The 14,047-nt window shown below is 38.1% G+C and overlaps 2 protein-coding genes across 5 annotated transcripts in view; one reads left to right on the forward strand and one right to left on the reverse strand.

Annotated features, from left to right (window-relative positions):
- Nucleotides 1-13,731, forward strand: part of LRRC53 (leucine rich repeat containing 53) — an 80,260-nt gene extending 66,529 nt beyond the window's left edge. Inside the window, 5 exon segments of the mRNA XM_043876892.1 lie at nucleotides 1,731-2,546; nucleotides 7,876-8,391; nucleotides 10,977-13,177; nucleotides 13,179-13,214; nucleotides 13,216-13,731. Coding sequence (XP_043732827.1) covers nucleotides 1,731-2,546; nucleotides 7,876-8,391; nucleotides 10,977-13,177; nucleotides 13,179-13,214; nucleotides 13,216-13,305 — 3,659 coding nt within the window. The 3' untranslated portion in view covers nucleotides 13,306-13,731.
- Nucleotides 1-14,047, reverse strand: part of LOC122677090 (serine/threonine-protein kinase TNNI3K) — a 355,674-nt gene that overhangs the window by 75,349 nt on the left and 266,278 nt on the right. The gene's annotated exons all lie outside the window — the stretch shown is intronic.

Below are 14,047 nucleotides of genomic sequence, written 5' to 3' on the forward strand. Positions count from 1 at the left end.
GAGGAGAATGTGATTTACATCCTTATATCCAAGAAGAGATAAACAAGCTATAAACTCTGCCAATCAAGAAATTTCAGAAACGAATCTAAGATGGAGTAGAAGAAAATGAGTTCTTTCATTTCTAAAATCCTATGACTCCATGAGAATTAAGAGGAAAATGGCATTGTCCTTCCTGACAGGGAAGAGACAGTTTCAAGGCTAGTTGGTCATACACTGTTTCCAGTCTGTGTAGAAAACACTTAAAAAACACTAAATTCCCATCCTCTCAAATAAACTTCACTACAATTTTTTTTTTGATCAGAGATAGCTGATGTCTGTAAGAAACAAATATTGCTCATCTACATCACTGCACTCTGTATCTTCCTTCTCATTTACAGAATGCCACATTTGTGAAGTTAGATTTCATAAACACAGAGAAGTAAATGGATGACTTGTGAGTGGAGCCTGTCTGGTCCTAGACAAGAAGTAACTGACAGAAATAATAGCTTGCTCCTGCAGAGTCAGAAATCTCTAGGGGACTGAGGATCCTTTAAAAAAAACCTCTCAATCCATATCAAAAACAATGATGAAAGGAACAAAATGCCAGCCTGGCCAGAATTAACAGAATTCAAATAATCAGTAATAAATTCTAAAAAATAGCACCCCCTAAACAAAAACCCCATGACACAGACTTGCTACTGCTACAGAAATGAGAGCAATTCTTCCAAAAGAAGGCGCTGTGGAAATCTTTTGTCTTTTACATTCTTTTTTCCTCTTTGTTTCAGTGCTGTAGTCTGAATTTCATAAGGGAATTATGGTTTGCTTCCCCCATGGCTGATTGTTCTAATATCACCTGTAGACCTCCCAGGGACAATGGACTCTTCCATCCTTATGACGTTGTCATTGGCAGTCAAAACAATTTTAGCATGATAAAGATGTGTTACAATAACTCTTGATTATAATACATCTTTATTGAGTTAAAATGCTTTGATTCCTAATGACAGAGCAGTGATAGCTCGGGGTGATTATGGTGAAGGGATTTAACAGTTGGAAGCCCTGAATACCACCTGTCATCACATGATGGACTTCATTGGAAGGAACAGATATTAGACAGGAGGCCAGGATGGCCCAGACTATAACGAGAACCCCACTGACAGATCTTCGGCTTGTCTGGGGAGAATATAGATCCTTACCAAGTTGCCGACTTTTAGCCTGGAGCTAAAAAGCAGAAACCAGCGCTCCTTCTCACTTCCCTCATCCCAACCCACACCTTTATGTTTGAGAAAAAAGATGATTGGCTTTACAGTATAAATATACATTGCTTGCAGAAAACTGGTTAGGAACTCAGACACAGGCTCAGCTCTTGAGTGAATCTGTCTTGGGCCAGCAGGGCTGGAGTATGTTGGTACACAGCTTCACAGACAGAAAGCCTGAGAAGCCACTTTCAAAAAAAAAAAAAAATCCATGATGATAATCCCAAACAATGAATTAAATTTGACATCTAAAGGAACAGATGGGTTTAGGTTTCTCAAATAAACATGTCATGGTAACAAAGAATGTAAAAATCCATCATTCTGATAAAGAGCTTCCTTCCCCTTAAACTGAGAAATCAGAGGATCATTTTCATTTTGTTTATTGTTCTTACCCAGGTGATAAGATTGCTCAGAGGGTATTGATTATCTCTGCTCTCCGCGGTGCTCCCCTCCCACGTGTGTGTACTTGCTTCTAGTCTGTGCTTTTCTTCCCCACAGCAGCCCCTGTGACCACGAGGGTTTTAATCATCACTGATGGATATCTCTCCTCTATAGAGAGTACAAATCTGTCCCTCTTGTTTAATCTCGCCCTGCTCTCTTTGAGCAGAAATGGCATTGAGGATGTTCGGGAAGATGCCTTGCACAGCCTTTCAAAGTTGCGGTCATTGTTGCTGGGTCACAACCGAATATCCAGCTCTTCGCTCACCGATCATACCTTCAGCAAGCTTCGCAGCCTGCAGGTGCTGGCGCTCAGCCACAACGCCCTCCACACCCTGCAAGGGTCTTGGTTCCGAAACACCAGGGGCCTGACCCGGCTCCAGCTGGATGGGAATCAGATCACTAATCTGACGGACAGTTCTTTTGGAGGCACACATCTCCACAGTCTCAGGCATCTGGATTTATCTAACAATTTTATTTCCTTCATTGGGAAAGATGCCTTCCGGCCCCTGCCTCAACTACAGGAAGTAGACCTTTCCCGAAATAAGTTGGCACACATGCCGGATGTTTTTACTCCCCTGAAGCAGTTAATCCTTCTGAGTTTAGATAAGAACCAGTGGAGCTGCACTTGTGATCTCTACCCGCTTGCCCGATTCTTAAGAAACTACATAAAGTCTTCTGCTCGCATGCTCAGGAATGCCAAGGAACTAAGTTGTCAGCCGTCCACCATGGCTGCAGCGACTACAAACAGTGTACTAAGGCTGTCTGAGACCAACTGTGATTCCAAGGCTGCCAACCTCACTCTGGTTCTAAAGGACAGAAGTCCCCTCCTCCTAGGGCAGGATGTGGCCCTGCTGACTGTCCTTGGCTTTGCAGGTACGACAGGGAGAAGTGTGCCCAGCTCTTCTCCATATTCTTGAAACTCACTAAATGATGCCTTTCTCTGGCAACTGGGGAGCCTTTTCAGGGCTTGTAGGAGAGAGACACTGTCAATAGTGTGGGAAATGCTAGCTGATTTGGCATAGGTTGCAAGAATTTCCTGTTGCAAAGAAACTGCCTAACACAGAGGAAAGGGCCTTGAGCCAGAATTCAAGGGCTCTGTGTCCATGTGTGGGTGTGTGCTTCAGTCCTGTGTGACTCTTTGCGACCCTGTGGACTATTGCCCACCAGGCTCCTCTGTCCATGGCATTCTCCAGTCAAGAATACTGGAGTGGGTTGCCATTTCCTCCTCCCAATCCAGAGATCAAACCGGCATCTCTTACTTATCCGCACTGGCAGGCGGGTTCTTTACCACTAGCGCCACCTGGGAAGTCCCAAGAGCTCTGGTCCTGTTATAACTAGCACTGTGATCTTTAGTACTTGCTATTCAGACTTTAGTTTTCTTGTCTGTAATGAAGGAATACTATATATTTCAGTCATCCATTCACTTATGCGTACTGATACATTCATTAAGATATTAGGGGTTTCAAAAAGTCATGAGACCTAGTCTCTTTCTTCAAGGCACTCATATCTGTGTGCCTCTCTGTGGTAGTAAGAATCAGTGGGCTTTACCAAGTACAGGGGGAGATGCTGTAATGACAGTCAGGTGTGTTCTGCCTTATAGTGCTTGTATAAGTGATGATTGGGCTTCCCTCCTCACTCAGTGGTAAAGAATCCACCTGCTAATGCAGGAGATGTAGATTTGATCCTTGGGTTGGGAAGAGCCCCTGGAGAAGGAAATGGTAACCCACTACAGTATTTTTGCCTGGGAAATCCCATGGACAGAGGAGCCTAGTGGACTACAGTCCAAGGGGTCACAAAAGAGTCAGACACAACTAGGGACTAAACAAAAACAAATAAGTGATGATTAGGGGTACGAACTCCACAGTTAGATTACCCAGGTTGGAAACCTGGTTCTGTTCTTACTTGCTGTGTGACTTGGGTGAGTTATTTAGCTGCTCTGTGCCTTGGTTTCCACCTATTTGGGGATTTTGAATTTTTAAAAAATTTCTATTTATCTAACTTGGCCCGTTACCACACCCACTCCCAACTGACTAAGGAAAGGATACCATTCAACCCTTTACTTTTTCTGTAATAGTTTTAATTGTTTAAAACTATTCATCATCACATCTCACTACATATCATTATGATGTAGTGTAATGTTTCATTGTCATTAGTCAAAGACCAAATATGAGTGAGATTTGTTGAGTTCTCTAGATGTTTGTATGCTTTCAGTGCATGGTGAGATCCTTTGTACTTGTGGGTAACCATGGTGATGAAATGTGTGTGTGTGTGTGTGTGTGTGTGTGTGTGTGTGTGTGTGTGTGTGTGTTTGGGGGATTTTTAGCTCCTGACACTTATATTTTTAATCAGGATAGATGGAAACCAGTGTCAGGTCTAGACACTGAAACTACCACCAGCAGTAATCAAATTCATTTGAAAGTGAGTTCAAATCTTTTCAGAAAGATAAATTGTTTTATAAAATGTATAACCATCTCAGTAATTTTATGTGCTAAGAAAAAATTTGCTACAAAAGGCAAAAACACTAGGGCAACAGAGAGTTTTTCCTTAAATGTGTTTCTTATCATAGAATCCTAGTTCAAGGGGAAAATTAATAGATATTCCAATAAAAATACCAAGAGATGCATATATAAGCAATATGTTGTCAGGTTCAAGTAGATTTGAGCAATGCTGGATTAAAGTGAAATAGGCTTCTTTACCACAGCATTTCTTATATCTTTTATTTTTCTAATAAACATTATGAGTCTCTAAGAGGAAGATATACTGTGGAGCATTTCTCAGACTTATTTGACCATTAACCTTTTTTCCCCACAGAGGAAATTTTCATTGAACTTGTGTTTTGTAGGACATTGCTTTGGAAATATTACAATAGATACAATTTTTAGTATCTCCTAGGTATTTTTTTGATATATATTTTTAGAAAAGATTTTTCCAAGTTAACAACTCAGCATTAGTGTAGAGATACATAAAAATTCTGGAAGATTCCAAAGGTTTTATCAAAATGATAGGAAGCTTAACATTATAAATATTATTATATGCCTGTTAAGTTTTAGCATGTGAAATTACCAGAAAAATGTACCCTTCATTGATTAACTATTACAGATGCTATTTTTAAGAGAGATTCATCTTTAAGACAACTCTGACTTTTGATATCAATTTACTCCTTTTAAGGTGCTACTCCTCCTAAAGCAAAAGCGTGACCAATAATCTGTATCTCTAGATTGTGGGAAGAAGACTGAGAACTAAAATTTGGCCTCTGATTTTATTTTCTTCTTTGACTGTGGATAAATCATCCCAATTCCAAAGAATACATAAAATCATATCCTGTGAATTTAAACTAATAAGTGGCTAATTGGCACCTAACCTCTTGACCCTTCCTATGCTGTGAACTGGAGGATAAACAAAGAAAGCTTTCATCCAGTACGTCGAGATTTTTATCATTAACATCGCATTTTTCTAACTCCGAAGGATTGTTAGAACACTTTTTAAAAATAGTAACAATGCCCATCGCAGTGAAAGCTCAGCCATCTTCTTGACAGCGGGTTCAGACTGCCTACAAGCTTCATTGCTGCTTTTGCTCCCTATACTAACAGAAAGTGACCATCCCTGAGTGGTAACGTGATACAGACATAGCTCTAGCATCAATAATGGGAGAGTGAGTGGCTCCTCACTGTTTGGACACAATTACAGAGAACTTTATCACATAATCAAATTATATGTACTTTCATTTCAATGGTTGAATCATCTGTTTAATAAAATTGAGGTATTTTCTTCCTTTATTATGGTTTAGTAACTGCATTAGTCATACAAAGTATTCTCTTAATAATCTGTTTTGGACTTTCCCCCCAATAGCTGAGGTTTCTAGGATCTAATAGGACAATACAAAGCCTACTTTTTTAAAAAATTTATTTTTATTAGTTGGAGGCTAATTACTTTACAATATTGTAGTGGTTTTTGTCATACATTGACATGAATCAGCCATGGATTTACATGTATTCCCCATCCCGATCTTTTGTAGCACCAGCAATTATAACCACAATAATATATAACAATGACCACTCACTGAATCTCACTGTCAAAGAACTGTGTTAAACATGTCACGTATATTGTCTCACTTCATCTCTGAGTGGTATTAATTATTCCTGTTTGATAGAAGAGAAACAATAAAGCTTAGAGAGGTTAGCAAATGTGCCCAAGAAAAGTATCAGAACAGAGCTTTGAATCCTGAGCTTTCTTACTCCATGTAAGAGATATAGAGATGTGTCTAAAATTTTATTATTTGCATACTTTTGACATTTAAAAATCAAAACTTTTATTTGGAATAACCCAGACTCTAAGATCTTGCAATTACAATGTTCTGGCCTAACTTCAGCTACTACTTTTTAAAAAAAAATGTTGTGTTTTTATTAGAGATTTCATTATTTCAATATGTTATAACATTCTCCAAGAGTGTATTGTTGTCAAGTAAATTAAAATGGGGTGTAAAACATTAACATCTGGTAAGCTACACAAAGGTTAGCAGTTTTTTATTTTTATTTTTTTACCAGAAAGTGATATTCTATTTGGTTAGTCTTCATCTTTAACAGAAAAAATGAAGCAACTATGCTTGATATCTTCTCTTTTCTTGAAAGTTTAAAGAAATATCATCACATTTTCACTAAAGTTATCTGCCATAGAGAGAACCAGGCAGAGTGCAATCAAAGAGTCTAGAAATAACATCTCATTCACTGCCTTTATCTCCAGATTCAGGGAACTGAGTTTATAGGGCAACTGACTTGCCCAAGGTCACACAGCAAGTTATAGATAAAGCTGGGTGTAGAACACAGAACTCCAAATTCAGTCTATACTGACAACATGTTCTCCTGATTACCATTCTGGAGATTTGTGAGATTAGACCACTCAGTGCTTTTCATCATTAGAATTCATAAACAGAATTCTTTTCTGTTTACTTAAGAATATTCAATAAATATTTCTGGAGTACCTCCTCTCTGCCAGTGTTGTGGTCACTGGAGATACAATGTCAAACAAGACTGAAAAAGTCCATTTCCTCACAGTGCTTAATTCTAACAGGGGAGGACAGACAGTGAACAAGCAAATGAATAAGTGAACACAAAACTTTTATACTGTTATAAGTGCTAAGAAAAAGAAGTCACTGTGTCAGGGGAAGAGCTGGGTGTAACTGAGACTTAGGTTTGAGCATCTAGGTGGCTGAGGATACCATTTATCAAGATGAAAAACTGTGAGGCAGAAATAGGTTAGACTCTACACTTGAGTCTGAGAAATATTGCCCTTTACTATTATATTTAGATGATAAGCTAGCCTACAGAGAACATGAAATGACAGTAATGACCAGGAATTCTGAGATTAGATGTCAATCATTTTATTGTGGGAGTTCATAGAAGGGGGTGATATTTGCAACATGAAAAAAAAATAGCAAAACTATCAAGAAACCATGAGGTATTGGTTTAGATTTTAAAGGATAAATAAAATTCAAATAAGCAGAGATAGGAGAAAGTATTATAAGCATGAGTAAGTGAATACACAAAGGCTTAGAAGGACATTTTAAGACTAATGAATTGAAGAGTCTGAAGCATAGTGCTTGAATGTGAAAAATAATTTAAAAAATAAGGCTAGGAAGGAAGGTTATGGTCAAATTAGAGTCTTGAATGCCAAGGAGTTTGACCTTTATACTAATAGAAGCCAATGATGTATTCTGAGGTAGGGGATAAATCTTTAGGGATGATTAAAATACGGCAATAGCTTGTAGAATCTTTTTTACTTTGGGGGAAGAGGTTATTGTATATTAGAATTTCAGGGTATATGCTAAACATTTTCTATTTTTATTGACTATGGGATTAAGAAATAGAAAGTTTCATTTCCCTTAGGCAGAAAAGAATTTTAATGTAGGAATTATTTTAATTTGAATGAATTTCAGCCCATGAAAAAACTTTTTCTGTCAAACACATTCCAGATGGTATTGTTTCTTTTAATTTTTAATAGATACAAAGAAAGATCCAAATTGGAAAACAGAACAATGTTGATTAAATAGCCTCTATCTGAACTGATATTTTCCACATGGTGATAGATCGCCCACCCATTTCTGCGCCCTCTATGCCATTATCCTTGGTACTTGTGGATTTCACATTTGACGATTTATGTTTCTTTCTATGATGTTATCTTTTAATAGCCTCTCCATTTGTCACAGGAGCTGTTGGTCTCACTTGCCTCGGTTTAGTTGTATTTAACTGGCAACTTCAACAAGGCAAAGCAAATGAACACACATCAGAAAACCTTCCTTGCAGAACCTTCAATGAATCCCTGTGTGATCATGAGGCAAGAAATTACCACGCACAGGGATACTGTAACTGCCACTTAACTCAGGAAAACGAGATAAAGGTCATGTCCATCGTGGGGGCCAGAAAGGAAATGCCACTTTCACAGGAAAGCAGCCATCAAGCAGTACAGGCCTCTGGCTCCACAGCCATTGACGGATCATTTAGAAACCTGAAAGCGAAGGGCTGTGGGGCGGACAGCGCTTTCTTCCGCTTTGGTGGCAGATTGCTGCAGTCAGGATGTTCAGAGCCTTCTGGGAATATGGCAGCTTTTAATGAAGCTGGCTTACTTACAAGATATCGTCTACAGAGAGTTGAAGGGTGGAGGGATCATGAGCCTGGGGAAGGCCAATCTCCGACTCTGCCACAGCATGTAACAAGAACGACAGGTGAGTTGTCTTGTTTGATAGGGTCCCACTTGGTTTAAATCTCTCTTTTGATTTCCTCGAAAGAGTAATGCCATAAAAATCACCATGGCACTAGGTCATTCTTCTCCTAAAGATACTGGACATGCAGTTTTGTGTGTATGTATGCACATGTCTGTTTAGAGTGAGATGTACATGGATGCTTCCAGAACTCAGGAACTGAGAGCACATCTTGTACCCATTGGAAAGTGAATTTCATGACCCAACACCTAACAAATTTTTTTAAAGAAGACTTTTCAATAGCAATAGTGCTGTTAAGATTTATGGGAGGCTGAGTATTGGCTTCTGTTCCAACATCCGTCGAGCTCTAATGCCAGTTCTGCAGTAAGCAACCTTCCCAGAGCATGACATGTTAGAAGAATGGGCCTTCTAATGCTAGTGATTCATTTCAGGAATGATGTCAAGACACACACTATGCTTGCTGAGCTGTCAGGGATGATAACTTCCCAGTTCAGGGAAAGTCAGGACTTAATTCATCGCCCCACGTTGGGAGCCAAGTGAATCTGGCCGTGACACTACCCACCGTACATGGGCGATGTCAATATTTAGGTGGAAGCAATGAATTAAATGTCTTCCTTTTTCTCCCTGAATAGTAAGGCAATGCTCTCAGGCTCAGTGGTGAAAACTTTGACAGCCGCTCTGTAAAGAGGTTCCTGTCATTTATTTGAATTGGTTTACAACAAGCAGAGCTTTCTCTCAGAACAGGAATGACAGAGGTGCTGCACCAAGAAATTCTTACCATGGGGATCTGGCCCTAAGGATTCAGGGACAATTGGAAATGAATGAAATTGTATGTTGTTTCATATGTGATATAAAGTAGGATGTGAATTTATGCCACTGCATACCCCACACTTCAGATCTTACTAGTTTTGGGGTCATCATGATTTGATTGAAAAGAGAAATGGCCAAGAAAGGAAACATCTGCTGTAGAAACTCGATCAGATTAGTTTTATTTTATAAAGGAATAAGCACTTAACCTTTCCATAGAATCATACCTTAGGCAGATGTTTCATTTTAGCTTTGTCAGAGCCTTCGCATCTCTGTGAGAAACTCCTATACTGAAGGGAATGTGGTCTCTTAACCATTTAAAACCCAGTCTTTTTTTTCACACAGAGAACACTAATTTGTCAAATCAATACAATCACTTTAAGAAAGACTTGAAATTCTACATGCCAGGCATTGTACTGCATCCAGAAAAAGAGAAAAACAGTCAAGACCACACCTGCTCTAAAAAAGTCTGTAAGAGGCATTGTCACCCTGATTAGGCCTTCTAAGTCAGAAACACAGAATTACAGTATTTCATGGGTAGAGGAGACTTTGGAGATGATCTGGTCCAAAAACTTTTAATATTTATCTTTGAGCCCTGAAGCTGTCTTAGAATATGATAAAGGCTAGAAATTCTCTCCCCAGAATAATTTTATAACCGCAAAAAGTTCCCATCTAGTCTAATCTCCTGATATCCAGTGAGTTAATGACTTCTCCAAGGTCATTCTGAGTGTTGAAGGCAGATCTTAGATTAGAATTGGATGCAAGCTGGGGCTATTTCACCTGTTTCTTTCTATCGCTCCAAGAAATACTTCTTTCTTTGGATAAAACAATTTCACAAAACAAGAGAAAGAACACAGATAAGATGTAATTTTAAATTTAATATGCATTGTGGAAGAGGATAGCGTCTAGTATCAGATAGATCTGGGTCAAACTCTGCCCATATCATTTAGCTGACATGTGACTGGGGGAGAATATTCAACTTCTCTAAACTTGTTTCTTTCTTTGTAAATGTGATAGGATAATAGGACTTATCCAGTGGATCAGGTCTCTTAAATGAAATAATGAATGTACACTATTTTGTACAATGCCAACCTCTTAGTATATGCTCAATTAATGGTGAAGTATTACTATTATTTTTGTCATTAACATTATTTAACATGGTTCATTAATATTATATTAATGTATACCATTTAAAAGTCTTCAACACAGACCAGGCCACAGTCCAAAACACATTCATTTAACAAATATTTAATGAATACACTATTAAGTGAAGTAAAATAGATATGGACTCCACGTGAATGGAGCCAGTAATATCACAAGTATATCTGTTGCTGCTGAGGTTGTCATTTACTTGAAACCTGACTGTTACTCAATATTGTATTACGTTCTTCCTAATGATTTAGTTCCAAGTGGTAAATGAGTTGAGAAAAAATTACTATAGCTATTTGGAAAGAATTTAAACATTATTCATATTTAAAGCTAACCTAACAGACAACTAATCTAAAGATTTACAACTATGAAAATTTTTATTTCTAATTCCACAACTTTCACATCAGTATCAATCACAACTGATTAAAATGTGTCCATAAAGAGTGTCATTGCAAATACACCAAACTGCCAAATGTCCCTTAAGGATTTGGCTAAAATATTAAGGAAATACTCAAGAATTGCCATAATCCCAGGAGTCCTTTTTGTACCTTTCACAAGGTTTCTAAGCATCTGTTTGGTTGGGGTAATAAAACTATGCTCAGTGCTAAATTCCTGCATTTATTGTTCAGCAGATATCAGCACTGACACATTTAGTAGAAGATATGCAACATCGGCTTCAACCTTGGCAAGAGAAAGTCTTGAAAAGCATTTAACAAATGAATCATGGCAGCCTCCAATGGAAAAAGGAGACAATGGCTTACAACCTCACAGGCAGAGACATTTTATTACAGGCTCATCATCCAAGCCTTGTGAGCCCGAGGAACACTCTGTACAAAGGATCTTACAAAAACACAGATCAAAATATGATGATCCTTGTGGACTTTTAACACAGAGCAGTCCTCGGTATTTTCAGCCAAACAATTCTCTTCTCTGTAAATATGTGCCCTGTGATCAATTTCAAGATTACATGAAAGAAAAGCCAAATCGTCAAAAATGTTCAAAGCCTAAGAAAGAGCAAATCCAAATTAACAGAGCAATAGAAAAATTCCTCATGAGTGAGAACAACATGGAGTTATCAGGGTTATCAACAAAAATCAAGAAAACATATTCCCCTAAGAAGGTTAGCTTCCATCATCCTGATTTAATAGAAAAAAATAGTTTGGTGATGTCATCCAAAACATCAAGCCATTGGAAAGAACAGAAAAATGAAAGTAACCTGACCAACTTGGATCTCAAAAAATGTAGCAACCCTCGTGAGAGAAACAAAGGAGGAAAGGGGCTTACTGATCCACAGATTCTGAAAAAGAAGAGAACCAATCCAGCTGACTTCAAAGGGAAAATTAAAGGACAAAATTTAAGGATAAAATTAAATTTAAGCCCTTTTAGAAAAGTCAGAGTCCATCCAGAAAAATCCTTGCCAGATCTCCCAAAGAAACTCAAACGAATATCATTACCTCCTGATAAATTCTCCACAGCTTCTGAGAAAGAAGCCAGAGTAAATCTTGAGCCCTCTGCAGATTTTCGCCAACAGTCAGAGAGTAACAACTATGTTAAATTCACTGCAAAGAAGCTGCCTCTCAAACATGCCCCCAAGCAAACCCCATATTACAGAAAAAACATGAAAAAGCCTTCTCTGCTCAGTGCTAACGACTTGTCTGTGGCCAACCAGAGCTCTGTGGAAGGCATCTGTCACCCTATTGGTCATATTCCTGATGGAGACCCATCAATACCGACTCAGCCCACACCCACTGTTGCTGAACACGGGCATTCACACTCCTCCTTCTCAACTGAGTACGTGGGAGGTGCAGCTTGCATCGTAATGGGCATCCCAAGTTATTTACCAGCAACTTTGGAAAACACAGAAAGGGATGTTTTACCATCCCACCATTCTAGGGGGGCTACTAACCAAGGGGCAACAGAGCCCACTGAACACATAGAGCAGGGCAAATTGAAGAGCAGTGAGCTGAGCCAGTTTTCTATGTCCCTAGGGAATCAAATCTGCAGGACTGATACCTATGAGGAACATACTTTAAATCAAAAGCAACCCTTAAAACATACAGAGCAACTCTCAAGTCACGAACAACTTGGAAATGAAAAAACATTAATGACGAAACCCAAAATATCACATCCAATTGTGGAAAGTTGTATTATGGATGAGGGAAATGATGTAGAAACAAAACTTCCTAAAACAGAAACTTTTGATTGCTCTCCTGTTCCCCGGACACAATCCAAGGGCAACTTAACATTTATGAAGACAAATTTTATTCCATACCAAAATAGAATAGCGCTTCCCAAGGATATCAGTACCTCTCTGAGTACTCAAGCCATCTGGCCTCTAACCAACAGTAGTGAAAAAGGAATTGACAGCATAAATGCATTGCCCAGAGATGACGGAGCTGAAGCACTGGAGATAAAAATAGTAGGGAAAGATGAGAAAAAAAGGCTCGATGAAAGCAAGGCAAATTCTAGTATGTTAATTGGGACCACACAGATGACCTTAAATGGCACCAGAGAAGAAAAGCAACAAACTTGGGAAAATGGAAAAAGTGAAAAACATGTATTATTTGATTCAAAATCTGTTGAGGCAACTAAAGATTTAAGAATGATGAGTTCCCATGAAACCCAAAATAGACTACCTTGTAGTGAAATAGATCTTAAAATTAACAGTAATATGCATTATTTGAAAGAAGTTCAAAATATTCAACCAGATAAAGAGAACAGTGCACATAAAGAAGGTGCAATGACAGGGGAGACATTACCAGAGTTAAAAGACATTAGTTTTGAGGCAGAAAATGAGGTGCCTCTAATTTCTCGAAGAATAAATGAAGCTGAAAAACTCTGCTCCTAAACCTACACTGTATCCACCAAGCTGCTGAATATGTTAATTCATCACCTTTAGAGGCAGAACAAAGTGAACAAAATAACTCAAATAATAATCCTTTTCTACTTCAGCTTTCTTAAAGAAGACACACAAACACCCCCTAGCCTTTGCATGCATTTCAAATGCATTATTTTGAAGGAAGAATCCTCAGTGACTCTTTGTTATCAATAAAATAAAAGTACATAGTTGAATATAACACAAAAATAAAAGGCAGAGCCATAAGATATGTTTGACACAATTAATTGAGTTTGCTTCTCTAAGGAATGGGAAAATGGGAAAGAAGAATTGGGCCTCATCCTGGAAAAGAAAGCAAACCTTAAAAAAAGAAAAAAGCCTTAAGCAAATGAAAGATTAAATAGGAAAAAATGCTTGAGCAGATTTACACTTGATGATTATTTTATGGAAATTACTATACACATCTCAATTAGTGGTATTACAATATTGCTTTCTACACAGATGATTATATATTCATATTTGTGCCTGATCTGTTTTCCTAATTATGGTATGAAAATAAAAATTGAGCTTTGTTAACTGTAGTCTAGCTGATATGCATATTGGCATGTTTCAACCATTTGCAACTGTTCTGTTAACAATTATGCTAGGTCCTAAGTAGAAGTCTTTAAAACCTGTTATTTCTCAAAGGGAAAGACATTACAGATTTCTAGAGGTAGTAGGCCATTTATGTAAAATCTGTTAAATCCTATAAATCCACTAGGTGGAGATCTCGACTTCAATCATTTTAGAACAAATGGGCCTTCAAAATCAACACAATAGCTTCAGAACAAAAGGCATCTTAACAGGTTTTATTGCCGGTTGTTATTA

Source organism: Cervus elaphus, chromosome 20 (genome assembly GCF_910594005.1).
Source record: "Cervus elaphus chromosome 20, mCerEla1.1, whole genome shotgun sequence".
Lineage (NCBI taxonomy): Eukaryota > Metazoa > Chordata > Mammalia > Artiodactyla > Cervidae > Cervus > Cervus elaphus.